General features: G+C 37.3%; 1 protein-coding gene across 1 annotated transcript in view; it reads left to right on the forward strand.

The window, feature by feature from the left end:
• The first annotated feature begins 1,117 nt into the window (after positions 1-1,117).
• The window catches only part of LOC139728338 (receptor-type tyrosine-protein phosphatase beta-like), a 39,490-nt gene continuing 13,035 nt past the window's right edge, over positions 1,118-27,572 (forward strand). Inside the window, exons 1-15 of the mRNA XM_071639283.1 lie at positions 1,118-1,142; positions 2,202-2,459; positions 5,751-6,014; positions 7,412-7,675; positions 8,705-8,968; positions 11,198-11,464; positions 12,306-12,581; positions 21,359-21,634; positions 21,742-22,017; positions 22,125-22,400; positions 22,508-22,783; positions 22,891-23,166; positions 23,272-23,547; positions 23,819-24,091; positions 27,037-27,330. Of these exons, the coding sequence (XP_071495384.1) occupies positions 1,118-1,142; positions 2,202-2,459; positions 5,751-6,014; positions 7,412-7,675; positions 8,705-8,968; positions 11,198-11,464; positions 12,306-12,581; positions 21,359-21,634; positions 21,742-22,017; positions 22,125-22,400; positions 22,508-22,783; positions 22,891-23,166; positions 23,272-23,547; positions 23,819-24,091; positions 27,037-27,330 (3,841 nt within the window). The remainder of the gene's footprint in view (positions 1,143-2,201; positions 2,460-5,750; positions 6,015-7,411; positions 7,676-8,704; positions 8,969-11,197; positions 11,465-12,305; positions 12,582-21,358; positions 21,635-21,741; positions 22,018-22,124; positions 22,401-22,507; positions 22,784-22,890; positions 23,167-23,271; positions 23,548-23,818; positions 24,092-27,036; positions 27,331-27,572) is intronic.

Here is a 27,572-nt window from a genome sequence, read left to right on the forward strand (position 1 = left end):
CGCCAAGACAAAAATTAATTTTCACAACAAAAATTTTATCAATGGAAAGAAGTTGCTTTACAGAGTGTATAGCTGTAGATGTTTCTCTTTGCTGTTACTCTCCTTAAGAAGATTGATTGTTTGATTGCATAAACCAGTGTGGGGAATGACAGCAGAAATGACATCTGTAAATCCTGAAATTTGATTCGTGGAGAGAGTGTAGTTTTAGACGTACCTCTTTGATATCTGCGTACCAAGAACACATAGCAAAGGGAACATCTTTGATCACATTCTCTATGCAAAACAAGTTCTCTTCATTCACGTAAAATGCATTTCTGAAGGTAACGAAGGTATTGCGAATAAGATCACGAGAGAAAGATCATGTCAATGCCATGAAATTTGGCAGTACATCTGCCTGATGAAAAATAGGTAACAGGCTTATCCACCTTGGTGCTGTAACAACAGATTGCGCATGGGAACTTGCTTCAGGGACTTACTTCAGGAGAGTAAAATCTGCAATGAGCAACCTCTTCCATCGCAGCACATCAATGTGCTGGCTGTCTTCATACACACATGCAGTGTTTGTTGTTAAGAATCTAAAACAAACTGTCTTCTGTTCGAAGGCATTGAGTTTGATTTCTGATAATGGTATTAAGTACATCATTTTTATTTATTTATTTATTTTTTTTTGGGGGGGGGGAGGTGTTGGGGTTGTGGGATGGGATATCCTAAACAAGGAAGGGAATATCCCCTTCTAGGCTTGATATCTGATATCCATGTTGCGAACCTAAACAGTGAATTGTTTAAACTTCTCTTGAGGTCCTCAGCACTAATCAAAGGTCACACTTCGGATTATTCAGTTACGACAATCTGGTCAAAGTACCAGAGCAGCCAACTGTCATTCTACAAAGGCTTTGACTACATGAGATCATTCATGTAACAGGCTAATGTCAATATCAGTTGCTGTTTGTGTTTCCATTTCATGGTGAGGATTTTTCATCACCACTTCCGTATTATGTGTATGCATAATGCAATTTACACACTATGAAAAACCAATGTGTGTTTCTACTGAAACAGTCAAAATTACGAAAACATTTCAGAGAAAAAAAAAGTTTGCTCTTATGATATGAAGGAAAACATGACTTCAGAGTCGTACTCTGCAGGTAAGTTGTTGACTGTTCAAAAAGTGTTTAAAAACCGTACAAATATTGTTTTCAGGGAATTAGCCGAACAGTTATTGTCAGTGTTAGCATCTGCTGTGTTTGAAGCATTAAACATGATTTATGACAAGTGGAGCTTTACCCTCGTGAAGCTCTTCACATCCCCGCACCATTGATCTCAAATATACAGAAATGTTACATAGCTTTGTATCAACAAAATTGTCTCTCTCTCTCAGTCATAAATACTTGCTCTTGTAGCATTTATGTTAGGTTATATTTATGTTGTAAACGAAGAGTGCACGCAGAGCTAACAAACTTCATAAATCAGTTGTTATGTTATAAAATAATCAAGAATACTGCGTGATGCTAGATTTCAATGTTCATTTGCCGTAAAGTGCTTTGTGCAAATGTTTATTTGGGAACTAACTTTGCGTGTATGTAAACAAGGTCTTAACAAGAATTTTAGTTTTATTGGTACATAGTCCCGATAACTACATGAACCACTGAAATTAAAATTTCTGGAGTAACCGCTGCGTTAAAGCCATTTTACACTCTCTTTCAGACTATCTTTGAAGTATATATAACAACATTTTTTTTTAAATCTTAAAAACTGTACACAGAGCCTTTCCAGCGAAACGTGATGAACACTAGACAAAATATAATGTGACCACAGCAAAATCTGGTTTATCGATCTCAATTTCAAAAAGATATGGTAATATCTTAAAATATTAATGTTATCGTGGTCATGGGTCAAGGTTGGTGGATACCTCCCTCGTACACATCCTCCTGGTTTTGCCCCCCCCCCCCATCTTGAAAACGGATCGACATCTTTGTAATAAAAGATAAAAAAATATAAGTGGGCCTCACTTAAAAACAAAATAAAACAAAACAACAAAGAAAAAAGTTCTGTAGGCCCTGACTTAGAGGGTGAATTCCTCACCTGTAGTTAAAACATAGTTGGCATGTAAATAAGCAGGCTGGTTTGCTAATTGCTTTGTCTAACAAAAATTCAGATATAAATCAGATAATAGGTGTATTTCCCTTTCTTATTCGTACTTTCAGCCAACTTGATCATAAACAATGAAGGCAGTACGGACTCTCTAAATGTGACGTGGACACCCCCGAGTGGAGCAGAGTCACAAAATGTCAGCTGGTATCTTGCCGATGGTGATGTAAATGACATCACGTATTATGCTGTGTTCAATGGCTCAGAATCACAATACCTGATCGAAGATCTGACAGCAGGAGCTCTCTATATCGTGACAGTCACCGCATACAATGGCACCAACTCGTCTTCGGCAGAGGAGGAGGGCCGCACACGTAAGTACAAGCACGCTGTGTGACAGAGAATTCCAAAAGTTGTTTTTTTTTTTTCGTTTTTTTTTCTGATATGGTTGGTCTGATGTACCTGCATCTATACCTGCTTGTATGTAAGATGGTCCAGGTATTTTTTTTATTTTTTTTTTTTTTACCTAGAGGGTTTGGTGGATTTTGGTCATGTCCTCAAGTTAAACTTGTGTTCTTTTCTCGAAAGTGGTGTTGTAACAAGATCAAACTGCGTTCCGGATAGAAACTAACTTTTGTCATCGTATCATAAAGATCACGAGGCCCTGAAGAAACAGGTTGGCCAAGTTTACCCTACAAACTATATATGGGATAATAAATGTAGCAGTTTGAGCCGCGGGTAAGCAATGATTATGCAGAATGCATTGCATGAAGGCTATCAAGATGAAATCACTATCAAAATGGACTAAAACATAAACACTCTCACAAACACAGATAATGAGAAACAGAAGAGAGATCTAATGATGGAAACAAATATAGAGTATAGTAGATTAAGGCAGTGTTAAGTGCCAGATAAACATACAACGCTGTATATCTCTTTCATTTTGCCCGTTCCATACTAAATTCTGAAATCCCCATAGACTTATTGCACAGGCCACCGCAGGTTCCCGTATGGAACGGGTAAAGAAAAAAAAATGTATCGGCAGATATGTAAAACATTCATGAAACAGCCGGGTTGTGTGGATGAGTGTGTTTGTATTATGTTTGCTTGATGTAAAAATCATTATTCATCAAGTAGCATATTAATTTTGTAAACTTTAGATTCCTTACAAAAAGAAAAGGTTTTTTTACCTATTCAAAGTAAAATGCGAAGCATTTTTCCTTCATAGTGTATCTATGTTACTTGTGCATCTAAGTCCACTATATAAGCTTGCACTTAGATATATATGGCAAGACTTTTTCATTCTATGAATACATGCATGCATGTCATGAAGCTGCACTTATCAAATTTTGAGCAAACATACTCAAATTCAAGGATCATAGGTCAACGTCAATTTCCAAAAATCCAGTATGCCTCCATAATTATCTCTACAATACCTGAAGGTATTTTCATGAAACGTTGTGCATGTGTGTAATACCAAGTAAAATTTTTCTAGAGAAAGTTTTAGGTCATGGGGTGAAAGGTCAGGTGCAAATACTAGAATTTCATGTTCTTCCTCCATATCTCGGAAATGGTATATAGTACCTTTATGTACATGTATTGCCAAGCAATGATTCTGTTGGGAAGTTTAGGGTTATAAGGTCAAAGGTCAAGCGTCAAATATCAGGTTAAAATGCGAAAGTTAAATACTGGTGAAATTACAATAGTTTTGCACCTTAGAGATGAGTGAAAATGCTAAACTTAAACTTGATACACATTATTAATTGCGTAATGATTCTGTAAGGAAAGATTTTGGTCATGGGGTTAAAAGTCAAGAGAAAATGTTAAAGTTTAACTATTTTTATCCATAATTTGAAAATTGCTCAAAGTGATGTCATAAAATATGGAGTACAGTGATTATCTGCACATCATGTAAAAACATTGTCACAGAGTGGCAAGATGTCATGTCAACCTATAATGCGCTGTAGCCGAGGCAAACCAGTCGCCATAGTTCTATCCCCCCCCCCAATATGGTACAGATGTGATATGCGTTTTCCATGGTTGTGTACAGCCACTGCACGCTTAGCGTATTCGTAGTATACATTGGTTGCACACGTGATCATAGGAATTATATTTTCATGTTTATCATTACAGCCTGTGTTTACGTAAAGCACACTTGCTTCAAGTGAATTTGTGGAGACCTGCGTCAAGATGAAGGAGGAATTTTAATCGTCTTCATCCCAACTGCAATATTTATGTATAAACTGGAATATTTATGTATGAGTATACTAACAATCAGCTCCCTGAATTGTTTAAAGATATGTATATTACAAATTATAGCATTCATTCATATCCTAACCGTCATGCAACAGATTATCATTTGGAAAACCCTAAACTCATTATAGCTCAAAATTCCATAAGACATCATGGTCCAGATGTTTGGAACTCATTGAATGATGACCTCCTCTACAATGTTTTAAATCATCTTATAAAAACGCTCTCCTCGCAATGTACCACTCGAATTAGAAATTACGCTTTTGTTATAGTTCCCAACTCCTGAACACTGTATCTCATCGCTTTTCTTCTCTTCTCTCTTCCCTCTATACTCTTCCTATTCGAGTACCTTATTCTCGGGTTTTGTTTTGTTTTGTTCTTCTTTCGTCTTTATACATTCCACCTCATGTTGTCCTTTTTGGTCAAATGACATGTAAGATACTTTAAAGATTTACATTATTTGTTCTACGTGTGTATAATTGTTCCGTTCCTTCGTTTAGTTAAATAAAAATTGTTACAAGGCATTAATATGTTCCGAGGCCGTTGTCCAAGTTCAGCGTTTTGCTTATCGATAACGCTCTCCTCCACCTGTACACTTAAAGATCTGTAATGATATTTATGTATTATTTCACATGATTATACATTTGTAATCCGAAATTTTGTCTATATTTTCATGACTTGTGAATAATATGTTCGATATTGTTATACTTATATTCTGTTATGTACAAGTGGAGAAATAAAACCTACTGAAACTGAAACTGTGTAGTCGAAACACCATCCTCATCATCAGCATTGTTGAAATACCCGAGACGATTAAACAATGCATTTTGAATTGTACCCACGATATGCAACCCTAATTTCCCATGCATAGTATTTCCCAGCATGTTATGTCCAAGCATATCCTTCCTTTTAACTTTATTGATTATACTCCTTGGCCTGCTTTTGCTGGTAATTTACATAAACTGGTGTCCGATTGATGATGATTGATGTTCAATAAATTAATGATGATTGATGATTATTGATGTGTAATAAATTAATTACATAAAACTCACATCATATTCTGCTGATTGTCATGAAAATGGTATAATCCTCTAGATGTTCATTGGTCAATTAATAACACACACACACACACATACACACAATCACATCATAAGCTGGTCATAGAAAATGCAAGTGTACACTTCTGGTTTATTGGTCAGTATAAATGACATGAAAGTAACGTCACTTTCTGGTCATGCAAAATTTCAAAATATATTTGTGATTGAAAGTCTTTATAACGACATTATAATTACGACATTCTGATGCAGTCTACCAGATTGTGACAATCCTATGATATCTTTATGACGTAAGTCTATTATCAGGGTGTTCTCTTGTGTCATGATTTTCGTAAAATCTTTCTCCTTTTTAAACAGTACCAAACCAAGTGGTTCTAAGTCCAGGTGGTTCTACCACGGACGCTATAAGTGCAAGCTGGGATAAACCTGCTGGAGTGGTAGATCAGTACAATATCAGCTGTAGTAATGGCACTGCATCCCCAGCTACTATAGATGCAGACAGTGACCATCCTGTGAACGCATCCTGTACTGGACTCTACCAAGCTGGAGATGAATACATCATGACTGTCACCAGCATTAGTGGTCATCAGACCAACGAAGCTAGCATCATGCTCAGAGCTTGTGAGTGTATCTCTCAATCACCGTATTCAACTGAAGCCAGATTTTATCAAAATGAAGAAGTTTGCTTCAGCATGATATGCTAGAGGGTTTGTGAATGTGTGTTTGTGTGTATATACATCTTACTTAGATAAGAAATTTCAAATTCTCAGCAGCGCACTCCCATTTCAACGAACACGGTTGGAACGGAATTTCGTTACAACGAAGTAAAAATTCAGGTCCCAAATTCATCATCATTAAAGTCGGTGGGCCAAAATTCGATTAAAACAAACATGGTTATGGCGGAATTTTCCGTTATAACGAAGTCATTTCGGAGCGTCATTGACAAAGACGAACAAAAGAAATGTGTTCCGATGAAATCCTGATCGCTTACGAAATTACGCAGAAGAACAAACATTTACAGAATGTCTCTGCATGAGTGAAGTAACGCTTCACATTTCATTGTGTTGAAGTAGAAATCACTTTCATTTTCTGTGTCAAACTCCGTTTCCGACGAGAACTTACATTATTATGTTAATCGTAAATGAAATAGGTTCATTATTCAGAAACAAAGAAATTGCGTATGTATACCTCTTACAATTGTTGTTATAGCAAACATTTGGCATTTGGCGTTATTCCCAAGGTTCATTGATCGGAAAATGAAATAACGCATACAAATCCAAAAGTATGGGGGGGGGGGGGGAGGTGAGTATGGTAACAAATCTTAAGGATTACACACCTTATCACGTTTTTTTGATTAACTAACCTTCGGAATGACGAACCTTTTTCATTTTCGAATTAACGAACCTCCGAAATAACGAACAATAGGGCTATTTCAGTTCGGAATTACGAACTTACTTTCGGAACAGCGCACCTCCGGAATAATGAAAATTATTTCATCTTCGGATTAAACAAGCCTTCGGAATAACCAATCTATGGCATAGCGAGCCGTCGGAATATCGAGTCTTCGGAATCACGAGTTTTCGGAAAAACGAAACTATGCAATAACGGACCTTTGGAGTAACGAACTGTAAATGAATTCCAAACCATCATTTTCGTACATGTGTTTTCAAACTATTATAAAGCATGAAAGTACAAACGACCTTATTCTTTGTTTTTTTATGAAGAATTAAAACAAAATTAATGAGATAGCACCGCATTGAGCAGTTCTTTTCCACGTATGATTACCATTCAATGAACAATTAACGTAGGGTACTACAATATACATATGGTTTTCGTGTTTTCAGCATATTCTGTATTTGTTCGGTTAAAAGGAAATTTCGATATTACGAAAATGGTTCGGGGTTTAGGATCAAAAATTTTGGTTAAAGAAGAACACATTTATAGATGCACATAATATGTATATTCATTCCTATGTTCTGTCATAATTTATCTTATTTTCTTTTCTTTTGTTTCAATAGTACCAAACCAAGTGGTTCTCAGACCAGGAATACCTACCAATGAAAAAGTAAGTTCAAGCTGGGACAAACCTGCTGGAGTGGTAGATCAGTACAACATCAGCTGTAGTGATGGCACTGCATCCCCAGCTACTATAGATGCAGACAGTAACCATCCTGTGAATACATTCTGCACTGGACTCTACCAAGCTGGAGATGAATACAGCATGACTGTCACCAGCGTTAGTGGTGATCAGACCAATGAAGCTGCCGTCACACTTTTTACCTGTAAGTATTCTGTTTGGTTGGTTCTGGTTCTTTTTCCTCTACAGGTTTTTTTTCTGTGTTTTAATTTTTTTTTTCATCTGGTATTGGGCACATCGTTTTTCACATGTGTTTCCAGCCATGATTACAATGCTTTCTCCGCCTATTCTTAACATGCATTTAGGCATAACAGTTCTCCTACGCCTGCAGAAACTGTTGAATTTTAGATGAAAATGGAGACATAATTATGCACAAAGAATGTGTAAAATAACGCTATGATAACACAAATCCAGTTGGGTAATGACAAAAATGCAGAATATTCCCCCAAAAAAGTACACCGGGAGTATTGCAATTTCAAAGCATACCCGATCCAGATTGCTACCTGCTGCTTTTGGGCCATAACAGTACTCCATTATGCGCTCAAGAGTGTGTCGCTGTTAGCTGCATGCGATATCATACCACTGCGAGTGCACGATTCGATCATCACACACTATATTGTAGTTATGTTCTACCCACCCACTACTAAACTGTGAGGGCGCGTCAGGATTAAAAGTGTGGTACATATTGTACTACGATCGAAATTTTTTTATACTTTTGATCTCGAAACTCGTGACCTTAATGGCAGATATAATTTGCATTATCCTTTAATCAATTCATTGTATATTTTGAGTGATGCAAGCAATGCGCATCCAATGCAGTGTGACATACAAAATGACATGCCATTCTCTCCCGTTCTTAACAGATCTTATTTATAGGAGCTTTGAAGATTTAATTGTTTTTTTAACATGTTCATAGATGTATACACATTCAGTGAGATTAATCGTTTTGAAGTTACAAAATATTGATTCACTAACTTTGATTTTGATCATGGTCCAAGTCTCAACAGGACTTAAAACACAATCAAAGCTATATCTAGAATCGTAATGTTTAAAAAGCATGACAAAGTAAGTACCTTACAGGGTTGTCACCTTTGTATTATGCTGCCCTGTGTGATTCCCTCTTGGGAAGTAGTAGATGTGATCAGGATAAATTTGGTTTAATCCTTTCCCACAGTACCCAATGTTGTGGTCCTGGTGGAGGGAATCTCTACCACTGATTCGGTGAGTGCGACCTGGGTCAACCCCCCTGGACTGGTCTCATCCTACGCCATTGAGTGCAGTAACGGTACAGCCAACCCTCCATCCATCAATGTCACAGCTGAAGCTCAATACACAGCATCTTGTGAGGGATTACCTGTACCGGGTGCCAATTACACCATGACTGTCACCTCCTTCAGCAATGGACAGAATAATATGGCTGACATAATTCTCACTTCTGGTAAGCAACACCAACACAAGTGAAGTTTTTCATTAAACATAGAATATCACATTTTTAATGTTTTTTTTTTTCATTCAATCAAAACACATACACACATTTGTGTTGATGAGTTATGGGTATTCTGCTTTATGTACATACCCCGGCAAATTGAAACATAATAGCTTGTAATATTTTAATGTCTGAGACTTGAAATCCTGATGTTCTTGTAGCATGTTCTGCTAACAGACATTTTTATGCCTCCGCCACGAAGTGATGCCGGAGGCATTATGTTTTCGGGTTGTCCGTCCGTCCGTACGTCCGTACGTACGTCGACGTACGTCCGTCCGCATTCGTTTACGCGATAACTTGAGTAATATTGACTGGAATTTTACCAAACTTGGTCCAAGTATAAAGTATGATGGGGCAATTACTTGATTAGATTTTGGGTGAAATCGGCTGAAGGCTAAAGGTCAAAGGTCAAGGTCAAATCATGAAATTGTATTTGCTTACGTGATAACTCAAAACTGGATGAAGCATCTTTCACCAAACTTGATCCAAGGATGATATATGATGGGGCAATTAATTGAGTAGATTTTAGTGACATTGGCAAGAGGTCAAAGGTCAAAAGGTCAAGGTCAAATGCTAAAAATGTTGCTATTTCCCCCATATCTATGCAATGCCCGAAGGTATTTCTTGAAACTTAGTGTAGACATGTACTACTGCGTAAAGATTCTCCAGAGAGAGTTTCATGTCTTGAGGTCAAAGGTCAAAAGGTCAAAGGCTAGGTGAAAATGTTGCAATTTCACTTTTCTTGCAAATGGTTCAATGTATTTTCATGGAACTTGGTACATACGCATGTACTGACTGGCAGGGATTATCTAGGGAATTTAGGCGTCATGGGCCAATAGTCAGGGGTTAAAGGTCAAGGTCAACTCCTCCAAATTTTACTATTTCCCTCATATACTAGTATATGCAATGCTTGCATTATTAGTTTTAAAACTTAATATATACATGTATTACCTAATGGAGATTCTCTGGGAAATTTCCAGCCAGAAGGTCAAAGGTCAAAGGTTAAGGGTCAAAGGCCAGATTTAAATGCAAAAAAAAAATATTTTGTACTGTAATTACACTCTTTCTTCATACCTTGAGAATTACTCAATGCATAAACTTATAAAAGGGTCGGTCAGAAGTCAAGTAAAAGTCCTTAATTCCCCAAATATGTGTAGCTGCACTCTTAGACAATTATAGTAAACCCAGTTCAAGGAAAATGCACATTCAAGATATTTCTGACAAACCTGTCATTTCAATATTTTACCAGTTATGTGAAACTGTCATCACACATTGTGAAGACACTGTACTATACACCTATTGGGAGAATCATGCATTATGGCGGAGGCATCATTCGCCATAGCGACATTTCTAGTTTTTTATATCATTTAAAGTTACCCACATGCATACTATGTTCGATGAATCTATATTCCAGCTTGTTTTTTTACCCCACATGATGAACTCAAACTTTGATTTACATAGCTGTTCCTGCCCAAGCGCTCCTGCCCAAACGTCATCACATGCTGGGTTTTTTTTTTCTGATTTTGATGTCTGATTTTTTGTTGTTGTTGATAAAGACTTAGCGCTTGTCCCGCATGTTGCTTGCTTTAAGTAAGTGTTGACGCGTGTACAAGAGAATAAGAGATCAGGCAGACATCTCTCAGTAACATGCTTCAGATAAAGAAGAACTACTTTGAATGGGTTTGAATGGGTTTGAATTTGATCAGAAGAAATTCTAATTAAAAACTTTCTGTTTTTAACAAATAGCATATTTCTTCCTTTAAATCCGATATTTTATAATAACATTGTCTTGTAGAAATTCCTGGCTGTGGTATTTGCAACTTTATCTTGACAATCTACTGGCATGTAACATTATATGAAAATTTGTATGGCTTTACAATATCATTCATCATCATCAACAAAAGTTAACATTTTCTAACATTAAGACAAATGAGCTGAATGTGCAGATTATGGCGTCGGAATGGAGTCCCCCCCCCCCCCTTTTTTTTTTTTCATTAGTTACAATTCTACCGCTTTGTGAGGAGTTTATGGTAATTCTCAGTTGGAAATGACTGAGAAGGAAGAAATGCATCATGTCCTGTTTCGGCAGCTTAGGTCAGTGTCCATGATCTTCCTTTGAGAATCTAGTTTATCTGGTAGATGCGAAATTTGTATTTGTATTTGTTTTTCGGGTTTTTTTAGTACCCTTACCTCCGAACCTCCAGCCCAATGTGTCTACCGAGACGTCAGTGAGTGCCGTATGGCGGCATCCTGGTGGTGTGATGGAGACATTTGAGGTAAAATGTAGTGATGGAGTGCCAGGTGACATCTCTGAGGATTATTTGGGAGATCAGGACCTGTATCAGGCTTCATGTGAGAATGTGAGTACCCCCGGGGATACCTACCTGATGACAGTGACCAGCATCAGCGGGCGACAGGAGAATTCAGCGACAGTGAACCTGACTGCACGTACGTGAGCTGATAAGAATGGTTTGAAAGCGTTGAGAATGTATCTGGCGAACATTATTCAGGCCATTACATGTCAATCACTTCTTATAGCTTGTGGTGTGTAGGGATTTCAGTATTTAGCTTATAATTTCTCTAACAGCATATAAGATGATGTGTGATTGATATCCAAATTGTATGACACCTCGTATCATATAGACTCTTGTTTTATGACTAATGTCGAAAAAGAAACCAGACAATAGGCTGCATCAACTATCCCCGGGTATCCGCTTTGCCAAAAATTAAAAAGAAATGTCCTGAGACCTTCGTTCTTTGATACCGGTATATGTCTCAAAATTTTCAGGTGTAATATACAAGATTTACTCTAGTGACTCTTACAAATTAATATTCAAAGAGCTGATCCCTATGATGTCATCACCTCAGAAGTGTCTCATTGATCTGCAGGTAAATGTTCTCTAAATTAATCTCTTTTTTATCAAACTTGTAGAATAGTTGTTTTCTGCCCCCTAATTATTAAAGTCTATACCTTCAAATCTACAACTATTTGTAATTGCTCCCGTGGGGGGGGGGGGGGGGGGGGAGGGGTCATAGTTGCCATTTTTGTAATGAATACATATATATTAAATACCCTTATCTCGAACCAATTTGGAAGGTGTGAGAAAGTGACCTCCATCGCACTTTCAATTTGCGTATAATATGTTAATGTGGTTGCTCCTACAATAACCACTCTGAAATCATGTGAAGCTATAAACTCCATAACTTACTTAACTCCATTTGAGTCTGAAGACATTGTTAAATAGGTATGTCTAACCTCATATCATAATTATCTTCTTTTTTTAAGCAGTGCCAGAGGCAGTGACTTTGAGGGAAGAAGCATCAAACACCACGGCGATATCAGCCTCTTGGGAGGTGCCAGATAGTGTCTTGGATACCTTCATCATCACATGCTCTGATGGTAGTGCATCACCAAGTGAAATCCCTGACACTAGTGATGAAAGGGGTAACACCTTGACAGCTTCCTGCACTGATTTGCCCACTCCTGGAGAGGAATATAACATAACTGTTGTATCTCGCAGCAATGGCGAAGAAAGTGCCCCAAGCTCACTCCGGATAATTGCACGTAAGTCTGATGGTCTTCTTGTTATAATGCCATTACCTTCTCTGACATTTCGATTTGGATAATAATGTTGTATTATTCAACTTTTATCATCATAAGCATTGTTATCATTATTATCAGTGTTGTTTTACCACAATGATTTCATCATTATAAGCATTGTCATCTTTCATATTATTTTTTTTTTTCATTACAATGATTTAATCATTTTTTTTTTGTTATCATCATAGTGATTTTGGAAAGTACAAGGGGCACATGGTACACCTTGAGCAGGAACACAAAAATTTATTATAACTGGGTTGGAGAGAGAAGTGCCAATGGGTATTAAGGTAGACCCATGTGAGGTGCAAGGGAAGAGGGCTTTGGCAAATTTAGTGTAGTATAAAATGTGGGAATTGAGGAATAAGTTGAACAGCTGGCAAAGGTGAGATGGAGTATATGGTGGTAAGTGAATGTGTTGAGGAAGGATGACAATCATGTTCTGAGGAAAAGGTTAGATTTTAAAGTGAATGAGTGAGAGTGAGGTAGATACAGCCACCTACGCTCTCATGATCAAGTCTAGATCTAAATTGGATGATGATTACGATGAGCAACCATGATCACATATTACATTTACAGGTTTGCAATACTTTCGACGTCCTTTTTATTTCTCTCATGAAATAATGTTATCACAGTGCTATTTCGTGCATTTTTTATGCATAATATGTATCCATTTTAGAGCAATAATCGTCAGTTTCTGCAGACTTAAAGAAACCACCTTTAATCAATAAACAACATGCATCTAGTGTGTACGATGTATGAAATACAATAAATTGGTTCTTATGTTATTACTTATTTTTTCATATTTTTACAAATCTTCAAGTGCCAAGTACAATAAGAGCCACACTTATGATTCTAAGAAACATTACAACAACAAAAAAGCTGAGGTCTGATGATGTTGGTCATCACCTCAATTCATTTAAGGTTTTCTTCATTTTTATTACATGACATCAAGAAGAATGTGTTGTATCCTTCCTCCTAATTTATAAAGTGTTGTAACAACCGGGCTGATTATGATGGCGTCTAGGGGCATTTGGGGTAGATTTGCTGAACTATGGATAAGTACATTATCTGTCTGTCATAGCTTTATCTAAAACCAATTGGAGAGATGCGAGGTGATGGCCTTAATAACACTTTCAATTCCTAAAGCAATTTTCCTAATTTTCAAGGACGTTATAGCGAGAACTTCCTTTGGTGTATGTATGCGTCGTTCCTACTGTAACTACTATGTCTACTCTGTGAAATAATGTCAAGGATTAAAATCTCTAATTGTCAGACTTTATGTCCATTCAGGTCTGAAATATTCTTGAAGACCCTGTAGAATGGGGGTTCATGGTGGGGGATTTCAGGCTAGACCCCGTGCGGATGCTCGTCATTCATCCGCCATAAGCCCCGAGAACCGCGGGGAACCCCCCAAAAAGAAAAAAATATCAACGTGTCTAATTTTTCGTGGCGGTTTTGGCGGTTTAAATGGACCGTGTTCATAACGCCGTCCACCGTGTAAAGAAAGGTATCCTCCGTGTTTGCACCGCAGAATCCGTGTTAATAGCGTATTAACACCGCCATAACTTCTCATGCATTTAAATGTTGAACTTAAAAGAGAAAAAAAATTGAAAAAGCAAAGATGAACTCTAATGACAAGATTCGGTAAATATAGTGAATTTTTAAAGTTTCATTACTTTTTTTTTTTTACAGTAACAAAGAAATGTTCAAAAACTTGGTATGTTGAATAGAAGAGTTACGTTAAATGGTGTGTTCATAATTTTGTTAAAGCTCCACAGCTTAAAAGACGATAAATCCTTAGCACCAGCTACATGAACCTGTAAATTATAGAGAGAACACCTATTTAAGTATGTTGGGTTCTGCTTTCATATGTATGCCTTTTTGTAAGACTGTCAATACAGATATGTTGAAACTTAAGAGAGAGGGAAAAAAGATGTTGAAACTTGAAAGAAATTACGCCATTGATGTTACGTGAACTTGTAGATAAACAAGAAACTGCGTATATGTTGGATTCTTCTTTGATAATGTGTGTCTTTTTATTGAATGCTGTTACAGATATTTTAATAGTTAAAAGAGAGAGAGAAAAAAAAAAGATGTTGCAACTTGAAGGCAATTACATCAGTTCAAATTCAGTTCAAATTTATTTCATATTTCCATTTTCTCAATGATGACATTACAAAATTATTGACAACAAAACAAGAGTACAAAATATATACAATCATGTCTTTTGATTGTAGAAGAAAAAGAAAAAGAAAATATACTTGACACAAATGTACATGGTCACATCGTATGAAAATGTCACTAGTAAGTATAAGAAATATGATGGGGCCTACATAAAAGCTTTAAAGCTTGTAAAACTGTAGGTTCCCGAGTTCATAGGCATATAATTTTACACGGAGAACGGATATGTTTGTCTTGACCAACTAAAATTACACCAGTACAAAAAAAATAGATGAGTAATAAACTAATGAACCACATAGATATCGCACAAACCAGACTGCATACAAATCTCGCAGTGTTTGAATAACAAAAATGTTGTATTATTAAAAGATGTATCGGTACCATGAAATCACTTAAAGTAACTTGGTGCTGCGGACAAGGACAAAAGACTGGGAGCATAAAAAGGTTGCTAAAGGCTTGGTAGTGTGTATCCACTAAGTAATAACTGTTTTAATTTGCGTTTGAAGGTGAATAAAGATAAGGAAGAAGTGCTATCTAGAGGGAGATCATTCCAATATCTGGGTCCAGTAAATATAATTGTCTTCTTTGCAAAAATAGTGCGAGTACGGGGAAGGTGATAGGCGTCACTCTGGCGAGTGGGATAACAGTGGATAGAACGATTCCTTTTGAACATGTGGATAAAAACAAATGGTAATTCATTAGTTGTTAGTTTATACATGAAAATTCCGAGATTATAATAAAATAAGTCTGAAATTTTCAGAATTCTGTTTTGATGGAAAAAATAATTGGTATGGGCAAAATATCCGGCGTGGTTTATGATTCTTATTGCACGCTTTTGAATACGGAGAAGGGAATCTAGTAATGAGTGAATTGCATTTCCCCACGCCAAAATTCCATAATTGAAGTGTGGAGATATTAAACAAGAATATATACTCTGCAAAATATGAACAGGAAAGAAATGTTTTAGCTTATTCAAAATCCCAATATTTCTAGACAAAATTTTACTTACAAAATTAACATGAGTTTTCCAGGATAATTCTTGGTCAATCCAAAGCCCTAAAAACTTTGTGTTATTAACCTGCTTTAAACATAAATCATTTATTTTGATATCATATGGAACAACATTCAAAGAATTACTAAATACCATATAATGAGTTTTTTCTATGTTCAAGGACAATTTGTTCGCATAAATCCAGGATTGCACGGACCTGAGCTCAGTATTTATCATATTTATTAATGCATTAGGGTCTCGATGTGAAAAAAAAAAACAAGCTTGTGTCATCGGCGAAACAAATGAATGACAAAATTTGCGATGATTTTGGAAGATCGTTTATGTATACTATAAATAAAAGTGGGCCCAAGAGGGAGCCCTGCGGGACTCCACAGGAAATAGGCTTTAATTGCGAATCATGGCTATTGATATCAACAAATTGCTTTCTTTCTGTTAAATAACTCTTAAACCATTCTAAGGGGGTACCGCGGATTCCATAGTGACACAATTTATAAAACAAGATTTCATGATCTATCGTGTCGAAAGCTTTAGAAAAATCAAGAAAAACTCCAATTGTATGTTCAAAACTATCTATAGCATGAGCTACCTTGTCTATAAAAGTAAGTAAAGCATGGGTTGTGTTGTAATGTTTTCTAAAACCAAACTGAGAATCCGACAGAATGTTATGATTTGTGAGAAATTTTAATAATCGTGTGTAAACCACCCTTTCGAGAATTTTAAAGATTGAAGTCAACAAAGAAATTGGTCGGTAATTATTCACCAAATCTTTCTGTCCCTTCTTAAAGATAGGGACAACTTTTGCGACCTTCATCTTATTGGGGACTTTGCCATTAAATAAGGATTGATTGCAAATGTAAGTAAGAGGAGTAATGATTTCGTTTAAAACATTTTTTAAAAGAAAATTTGTAATTCCATCATATCCTGAACTTTTTTTATCGTTCAAATTCTTAATAATATCTATAATTTCTTCTTCAGCAATAGGTTCAAAAAATATTGATTGAGAATTCCTATGACCTAAGTATCTATAAAATTCAGTTGATGATTTCGGAATTTTACTGGCAAGATGTGGACCAAGAGTTGCAAAATAATCATTGAAAGATTCCGCCATATTGACCGGGTCGTTAATCTGGCGGCCGTCCACTGAAATATATTTAGGTGGATCAGTATTGTTTTTATGTTTGAGCGCCTCATTGATCACCTTCCACGTACTCTTCACATCAGATTTATATTTAACAAACTGTCGGGAAAAATAATTTCGCTTGGCTATAAGTATTATGGATGTCAATATATTCCGATAACGAACATATCTTAATTTCTTTAAAGGGGATGGATCTTTACGATACTTATGAAAAAATTTATTCTTGCGGTTAATGGACCTGAGAAGAGATTTTGTACCATGGTTGTCGTGGTACTTTTTTATAATTAGAATGGTGAGGTCTTCGGAGAGGAACACAAGAATCATAATTAGCAATCAAAATATTCGTAAAATTTTCAAAGGCTAAATCAATGTCGCTTTGACTGTATACGGTGGACCAATCCTCTGAACTTAATTTCTCCCTAAGTTTATTAAGGTTGGATTCCGACATCACACGAATACCTGGGTTGTGGGTGTGAGAAGCATTAGCAGTCATAAAACTGGACACAAGGGCGTAAATTGGGAAATGATCAGTGACGTCAGAAACTATTATGCCAGATGTAATGTCAGAAACTGAATCATTTACAAAAATGTTGTCAACAAGAGTAGATACATCATCAGTTATTCGAGTCGGTTTCCTTATAAGGGGAATAAATGATTTCGACAACATAAGATTAAGAAAATCTGCGCATAAGGGATTATCACTGTAATTAAGGAGATTGAGATTAAAATCACCCATGACAAAACATGTCTTACTGTCAAAGTAAGTGTTCGAGATAAGGCCGCAGAATAACTCTAAAAATTCAGTAGGGTTTGAGCTTATGTCAACCTGTAAATCACTTATGTCAACCTGTAAATACACAGGAAAATTTGTAAATATGTCGAATTCTACTTGTTCAGCTCTTCTGTAATCACTTTGAGTTATTGTTGTCATAATAAAAAATATGTGAACTTACTTTATTGTGCTCTATTCCTTAAACACTGTTTTGTTGCCCCGGCACACCGCCAGCTTTGAGTTCACCTACTCCATTAGGCACTTGAGCTGCTCTTTGGCTGTTCTGTTGATATTGCCTCTGTAGACATGCTCCTTGTCAGGTAGGCTGGCATTATTCCTCCATACCCCAGGAATTATATCATGTGTGTGAGGGTGTTCTTAGTCAAAAGCATTAGCTTCCAGACTTGACTTTCTCATCGTGAAGAAATTATGCAACATACAGCAGGCAAGTGTTATAGTGCTGACCCTCTCTGGACTTTGGGGCATGGTTGTCAGCAAGCATCTGAACCTGGCTGCCAGCAGACCAAACACGTTTTCCACTACGCGTCTATCATAACTCTGGAAAGCCTATAGTTGAAGATGCGTTCTTTCATTGTCATATTCCTGCGAGGCAGTGGCTTTTTCATCCAGGTTTTGAGAGAAAAAGAACCATCCCTAACTATGAAGTATAGGCCACAACGTACGCTGGTTATCATTAGGCAGATGACCAGGCTCGGGTAGACCTGTGGTGCCATTCTCCAGAGTTTCGTTAAACTCAGTATCAGCAAAGACTCTAGCATCAGATCCCGCTCCTGAAGCACCGATATCCACGTACAGGAATTTTATAGTCTGAATCTACCATAGCCACAAGGACAATAGAATGGAAGCCCTTGTAGTTGAAATAGAGAGAGCCGGATTTCTCAGGACATCTTAAAGGGATGGTACAGTATTGGTGGAGATGAGAATTGGGCTTTTTACTTTTTGCGAGATACCAAGAAAACACTTATTATAAAGTACAGAGCATACCATTTTAAGAGGAATTCAAAGTTTATTTGATGAAAATCGGGTTTGGAATGACTGAAACATCCAGAAACAAAGTAAAACAAAGCGATCGTAATAAAGTATGGGTCCCACACTTTATTAGAATCGCTCTTTTTTGGATATCTCAGCCATTTCAAAACCAATTTTCATCAAATAAACGTTCAATTCCTCATAGAATTACATGCTCTTTCATATTTCATAAGAGGTTTCTCATTATCTCACCAAAAATGTTAGAAACCTGAAATTAGGTCTCAACCAAAACTATACGATCCCTTTAATGCAGTGTGCTTACCGTCAACTGCGCCAATACAGTGGGGGAAGTTCCAACGGTTAGAAAACCCTCTGGCAACTTCTTTCCAGGCTTCTGGTGTGGTTGGACAGGTCATAACTTCTGCTGTAGATAGTTCATCTATAACAGCTTGGCAGACTTCAATGATGAGGATTGAGATGGTGTTACAGGCAACTCTAAACAAACTGCAATGACTTATTTAGCTGTTCTCCGATGCTAGGTAGCGAAGAGTAATGGCCAGTTTCAGTCCCGGTTTAAAAGATTTCCTCCAGAAGGTGTCCTGTTTTTCTATTCTGGGTCCCACTCCAGCAAGCAGTTCCTGAAAAGTGGCATGATCCACCCTTGTGAAAATTCAGAAGTTATCCACATTTTTATTAGATCTACCGGCACTGGGTTCTGCCAATAAGCATTCATATTGACCATGTAGGGGTCTCCTTAACAGCCATGGCTTCACCCAGCAGCTCCTTCTTTCATTTCTTCTTCGTCGTAACCTTTCTCTTCGTTACTTCGTCTCGAGCTGCCATACCTGCAAACAGCAACGACACATACCGTGCTTGCATCTTGCCCAGCAACAGCAGAGCACGGCGAATATCATCTGGTGCAAGATTATCCATGTTTCTTTAATCGTTCTAGATTCACGGAGACAGCAACAAAACGAATCGACTTTATTACAGAGTTTAGCCATTTCGCTTTCGGTGGGTTACAACGTTTCGCAATTTCTTTTGAATTGTGTTTGCTTAACAAACAAATTGTTGTAACCCATTCAAGACGAATTGGCCAAACTCTGTTAAAGAACTGTGATTGCATCCAACTTCGGGGGCTTGGAATGGACTCCGCCGCCTTCCGGGGAGATCCGTGTTACTACCGCGCCAATCCAAGTTAGCGCCTTAACAAACAAATTGTTGTAACCCATTCAAGACGAATTGGCCAAACTCTGTTAAAGGACTGTGATTGCATCCAACTTCGGGGGCTTGGAATGGACTCCGCCGCCTTCCGGGGAGATCCGTGTTACTACCGCGCCAATCCAAGTTAGCGCCGTGTTCAGATCCGCCATGAACCGCCATCTAAACCGGCGATGTGTGATCGCCCCTGACCAGTGTATTGATGGTTTTCGTATGTACCCCAGTGGAATGAATTTTGTTTGATAGATACTTTATTTTCTGCAAATCAATATATACATAGATTGAATAATCATGAACATGGGAAACATACAAAGTATATTAACTGAAACAGAGTCGTTTGACTTGCATAAACAACGATATAAAAGGAAATTAATGATATTACAGTATGCATGTCTATGCAGCTGGGATTACAATAACAATATTATATTTAAGAAGTGATAATGCAGAGGGCCGCCATTGTAAGCATTGCTTGAAAAGATGGCCGGCCCGAGGAAAAGGTAGGTAGGTAAATTAGTAAACAATACAAATTCTGCTGCGAAGATAGCAGGGGAAAATAAACTTTGATGTGTGATGGTGGTGAATGTGCGTGCGAGTGCTTGAGAGTGCACAGGGGCAGATAGGCTGGGATTTGGAATGATAAAATTGGTTTGCTGAAAGAGGGAATGACTTACGATGTTGCTACTATCGGGAGACCAACATAAATCATATGAATTATTCGTGCTTAATTCGTATTTGAAGTATACTGTGATAAAATATGCTTCTTTAAGTTTGCTTTGAATGAAAACAAGGAGGCACACTGTTTCAACTGTTCAGGAAGAGTGTTCAATGTATCCGGACCGTGATGTCTAATCGACTTTTGAGCAAGTAAAAGCTTTGGAATACTTAAATGAAAATCATGGGAACGACGGGTAGGGTATGAGTGAATGTGATCATTAGTTACTAGGGCATTATGGAAAAATGATAATAAATTTCGAATGTGTTTATACGTAAATATAGCAGTTAGGTATGAAGGTATATCATGGGCCTTTAGAGTTTTTAGGCGATAAAATATGGGATCAGTGTGAGTCAGAAAATTTGAATGTGTGCATATTCGAAGAGCCTTTTTCTGAAGAAGAAAAATTGTGTTCAATTTGGTTTTGCTACAGTTTCCCCATACAATATTACAGTACATTACATATGGTAGAAATAAGGTGTTGTATAACATCATTAAAGTTTGATCATTGATTAAGTATTTTATTCTCCTTAAAACACCAGTTGGTTTAGATATTGCTGTTATAATATTCTGGACATGAGTATTCCAAGTTAGATTGTTATCTAGGGTCACTCCTAGGGTCACCACCCATGAATCCTCACGCTATTAGGTCATTAAACAACCCTCGTTGCCTACCTTGTATTTTCATTGGTTTCTTTTTTTTTTTTCAACTCAGTGCCAGAGGCTGTAACTCTGAGGGAAGACTCATCTAACACTACGGCTATAACAGCCTCCTGGGTGGTGCCAGACAGTGTCTTGGATACCTTCATCATCACGTGCTCTGATGGTAGTGCATCACCAAGTGAAATCTCTGTCACCAATGATCAGAGAGGGGAAACCTTGACAGCTTCCTGCATTTATTTGACCACTCGTGGAGAAGAATATAACATCACTGTTGTATCTCTTAGCAATGGCAAAGAAAGTGCCCCAAGCTCACTTGGGATCATTGCATGTAAGTCTGATAGTTTTCTTGTTATTGTTATCACTGTTGCGACAACACACGTCAGACCAAAAAGGAAATGCACAAAATCAAATTATCATTTCTTTTTTTCAACTCAGTGCCAGAGGCTGTAACTCTGAGGGAAGAAGCATCGAACACCACGGCGATAACTGCCTCCTGGGAGGTGCCTGGCAGTGTCTTGGATACCTTCATCATCACGTGCTCTGATGGTAGTGCATCACCAAGTGAAATCTCTGTCACCAATGATCAGAGAGGGGAAACCTTGACAGCTTCCTGCATTTATTTGACCACTCCTGGAGAAGAATATAACATCACTGTTGTATCTCTTAGCAATGGCAAAGAAAGTGCCCCAAGCTCACTTGGGATCATTGCATGTAAGTCTGATAGTTTTCTTGTTATTGTTATCACTGTTGCGACAACACACGTCAGACCAAAAAGGAAATGCACAAAATCAAATTATCATTTCTTTTTTTCAACTCAGTGCCAGAGGCTGTAACTCTGAGGGAAGAAGCATCGAACACCACGGCGATAACTGCCTCCTGGGAGGTGCCTGGCAGTGTCTTGGATACCTTCATCATCACGTGCTCTGATGGTAGTGCATCACCAAGTGAAATCTCTGTCACCAATGATCAGAGAGGGGAAACCTTGACAGCTTCCTGCATTTATTTGACCACTCCTGGAGAAGAATATAACATCACTGTTGTATCTCTTAGCAATGGCAAAGAAAGTGCCCCAAGCTCACTTGGGATCATTGCATGTAAGTCTGATAGTTTTCTTGTTATTGTTATCACTGTTGCGACAACACACGTCAGACCAAAAAGGAAATGCACAAAATCAAATTATCATTTCCTTTTTTCAACTCAGTGCCAGAGGCTGTAACTCTGAGGGAAGAAGCATCGAACACCACGGCGATAACTGCCTCCTGGGAGGTGCCTGGCAGTGTCTTGGATACCTTCATCATCACGTGCTCTGATGGTAGTGCATCACCAAGTGAAATCTCTGTCACCAATGATCAGAGAGGGGAAACCTTGACAGCTTCCTGCATTTATTTGACCACTCCTGGAGAAGAATATAACATCACTGTTGTATCTCTTAGCAATGGCAAAGAAAGTGCCCCAAGCTCACTTGGGATCATTGCATGTAAGTCTGATAGTTTTCTTGTTATTGTTATCACTGTTGCGACAACACACGTCAGACCAAAAAGGAAATGCACAAAATCAAATTATCATTTCTTTTTTTCAACTCAGTGCCAGAGGCTGTAACTCTGAGGGAAGAAGCATCGAACACCACGGCGATAACTGCCTCCTGGGAGGTGCCTGGCAGTGTCTTGGATACCTTCATCATCACATGCTCTGATGGTAGTGCATCACCAAGTGAAATCAGCATCACCAGTGATCAGAGAGGGGAAACCTTGACAGCTTCCTGCATTGATTTGCCAACTCCTGGAGATGAATATACCATCACTGTTGTGTCTGTCAGCAGAGGCAAAGAAAGTGACTCAAGCTCCCTTGGGATCATTGCAGGTAAGTCTGATAGTTTTCTTGTTATTGCTATCACTGTTGTGACAACACACATCGGACCAAAAAAGAATTGCACACAACAAATTTACATTTTTTTTTTCAACTCAGTGCCAGAGGCTGTAACTCTGAGGGAAGAATCATCAAGTACCACGGCAATAACTGCCTCCTGGGAGGTACCAGACAGTGTCTTGGATACCTTCATCATCACATGTTCTAATGGTAGTGCATCACCAAGTGAAATCTCTGTCACCAATGATCAGAGGGGTGACACCTTCACAGCTTCCTGCATTGATTTGCCCACTCCTGGAGAGGAATATACCATCACTGTTGTGTCTGTCAGCAGAGGCAAAGAAAGTTTGCCAAGTTCTCTTGGGATAATTGCATGTAAGTCGGGTGATCTCGTTATCATTGCCATATAACTCTCCAACAGGTTGATGCTATTACAATTGTAATATTAGTATCATTTATTTATTTGTATCGTCTTATGATTATTATCATTATCATCATCATCATCATGATAGGAATTTAACACACCTGTACATGAATATTGTTTGAGCAATGTTGCACTGTACAAAACTTGAAAGTGCGCGAGAGTGCATGTATACGCATGATTTTACGTGTCGCACTCTCATTAATACACATATGCATATTCCAGTGCCAAATGGAGTGGAGCTACGGGAGGGCGACTCAACCACTACGTCTGTCAGCGCCAGGTGGCAAAAGCAGAATGAAACTGCTGATAACTACAAAATATCATGCAGTGAAGGAAGAGCATCCCCACCTAATATCCGAGTAGAAGACCACGATTTGGGGCCTTTCAATGCATCCTGTGTGAACCTCCCAAGGCCAGGGGCGGTCTATACCATGATTGTCTTCAGCCTCGTTGAGGGAACCAGCAACAGCTCCTCCACGATCCATCTCAGAGCAGGTGTGTTCATGTGCTGTTATTTGCAGACAGAATACCGTCAAAGACTTCTCCTATATATACTCTTCTTTAGTTTGGCTGTATTCAGCTTGAGCAACAGTCAGAGCAGCTCAATAATTTTTCATTTTGATAGTTACATGTGAAATTACACCATAATGTTACTACAATAAACTCAGATCCTTTAGCAATAAGATAGTAAGTTGATACTGGTTGAAAGGTGAAAAGGAGAATAACATGTTCAGATATCAATCGTTTTCTGATTACCGTATGAATTCCTGTATAAACATGATAAAATAAATGTCTTTTTATAGTAATCTGATTTTTTTTAAAGCATATATGAACCAACGTGTTTCACTTTAGTCCTTGAATTTGCGTGAGTCAGGTAGTCTCAGGTTCCTCAGGGGTCCTAACAAGAAGTGATTTGACACCTAAAACTGTACACATTTTCTCCTTTTAAAATGTCATCTCTTCTGCATTCTTACCGGTATAAGGTACCCAATTCTTGGCAATATCAATTTAGGGTGCGTCTTATCATTACTCTTACATCATAGAATCCAGTCGGCTTGTGTCAACGATGATGCATTCATTTCATTTAATTTATTTCCAAATTCTCATTAAAATACATGTGACAAGAACAAGGTGAAGATAATAACATTACATTCGGTAACAGTGTACATGTACAAGAAAAACAAGCACAATGAAGAGAAAAAAAACTTTAGAAAAAGAAAAAGGAAATTCTAAGAGAGAAAATGGAGGAGCCAGCAGAGGCCATTGGCCTTTCTACGGCTGGACTCCCACTTAAGATTTTGTGTACATTATAAGATACGCTTAAAAGGGGGGAAAGAAAGACGATTAAAAAACAAGAAAAACAAAAACAGGCAAACTGCTAGTGAAAAATAATATTTGTAAAAAAAATACACATTGCAGACATCATATGAACGTTTTAAGATTAAATTTCTGCAGAAACTTCAATTGTAATTATTCAACAAATATATTTTATATCTACGTTTAAAAGAGGCAAGGGAAGGACATAACTTCATTTCATCAGGCACAGAATTCCAAACATTTATACTCCTTGATATTTAATAGATCTTTGCGATGTAACATATCTGAGAAGAGGTAAATATAGGTTACCAGTTTGTCTAGTGTTGTATAAATGAATATTCTCTCGTATATTTGAACATATCATCAAAGACAGAGGGTAATAATTTATGAGTATACATATACATAAATGAGGCTGTTTGTAATTTACATATATCAAATACAGTGATAAGCTGGAGCTTTTTAAACAGAGGTTGGGAAGGTGTTGAAGGGTACGAATTTGATATTGCACGTAATAACCTTTCCTGAAGTGTGAACACACGATTTAAAAGAGATTTTGCACATTGGCCCCAGATCATTGAACAATATGGTAAATGTGGCAATATAGTGGCGTTGTAAATATAAAATAAAATCCTCAACGATAACAGATGTCTTATTCTATAAATCATACCTGTTGCACAGGATACTTTATGCAAAACATCATCTATTTGAGGCGCCCAATTAAGATGTTCATCTAACATAACACCAAGAAATGATGTACAAGACACTCGCAATACCTTTTGATTGTTTATAACAACATCAGCTATATCATCTGCTATTCTCTTATTTTATTGTTTAGTACAATTTGTTTTATTCATATCAACCAACAACTTATTTGATAAAAACCATTGTTCAAGTTTGGTCATTTAAGTTGTTATGATAGATGTTATTTGGGTGGCGTTTCTACCAGATATAAATACATCTGTATCATCTGCAAAAATAACTGAACTCAAATTACTACTAACATTTTGTATATCATTTATGTACAATAGAAATAACAAAGGGCGTAGAAAAGATCCCTGAGGTATATTACTCAAATAACTCTTAATCCATTCCAAAGAAATTCCACGTATGCCATACAAATATAATTTTTGTAACAAAATAGAATGATCCAGGGTATCAAAGGCTTTTGACAGATCTAAAAAGATGCTAACACCTACATGACCAGCTTCAAAAGCTGTGTTAAGATTGTTAATGAATTCAAGTAAAGCCATATATGTTGAGTGTCCAGATCGAAACCCGAATTGTTTATTACAAAGTATATCGTATTTATCAATAAAAGACATGAACTTAGCATACACAAGCTTCTCAAATATCTTTCCAAAAATTGACAACAAAGAAATTGGCCTGTAGTTTTCACACTGAGAGTTATCGCCTATCTTGTACAGAGGCAAAACTTTAGCTATCTTTATTTTTTCGGGAAAAAAAAACAGTTTGCAAAGATATATTAAAAACATGGGCCAATACAATACAATACAATACAATACGCGTGTTGTACATTTCTTTCTTTCTTTCTTTTTTTCCCTTTTTTCTTTTCCTTCCTAATTTGATTTCATGTCAATTGACATTGGTTTTTTGATTTTGTTTCATATATCTCTTTGTAGTTTCATTAAGTCATTATTTGTTCTCTTTTGTATTTTCTGAGGGTCCCATATCGTACAAGCTTTGCTTTTTAGTGGGACCCTCCATTTCCATTCCCATCCTTGTACTATGCATATCATGTATATACCTTAAAAATGCAATTATGTTATTACTCATGATCACATGTATTTTGTTAATTTACTTTTTCAAATTATTACAAATATGTTTTGTCAATGCATTGCATATAATTTCCCTGTTTATTTAATGGAAATGAAAACCAAGTTGAATTGAATGGAATGGAATGGAATGTACCCATATGCACGTATATACATGTATTTTATATATATACATATATTTATGTGTGTGTGTGTGTGTGTGTGCGTGTGTTGCTAGTATGATATACAAAAGACAATAATTAGCTGGTCAATTTCATTTTCCTTGATGATAGTGTCTTGAAGAGTCACTCTACAGTTTGATACATAGATGTTCACAATGATTTTTTGCAGTCCCGGAGAGTGTTGAAAGTGAGACCATCGGAGACTACAATGCCACTGCTGTCAATGTGGAATGGACCTTAAAGAATTGTGATTGCGTCTATGATGAATTCAGCCTGACCTACGAACCGGACGGCACTGAGCCAATCATTGTAGCACACAGCAATCAAATGACGTATTTTGCTGAAGTAACAGGTCTGACGCAGGGTCGTCAGTATATTTTCACAGTGGTCACAATAAGTGGAGACGGTGCAAGTGGCCCAAGCATTCAAACAAGCGAAGAAAAAACTGTGCAACAAAGGACAAGTGAGTGAGAGAAATAAATAGGATTGTGCATTAATGATTGTCTTTGATCATCTTCTACATGCGTGATTGTTTGCTGTTTTCGTTGATAAGCTATGGACCTGTAACTATGTTGACTATTATTTTCAAAATTGAATTAAGCTAGTGAACACCAGGATTACACATTTCCTACAGTATGGTTGAATGTGAATCTTTCATTAGAAAATAATTATTTACAATAATGTCGGTCACACCAGTTAAAGCAG

This window comes from Diadema antillarum, unplaced genomic scaffold, assembly GCF_040938485.1.
Source record: "Diadema antillarum isolate AM-2024a unplaced genomic scaffold, OU_Dant_1.0 seq00000173_RagTag, whole genome shotgun sequence".
NCBI lineage: Eukaryota > Metazoa > Echinodermata > Echinoidea > Diadematoida > Diadematidae > Diadema > Diadema antillarum.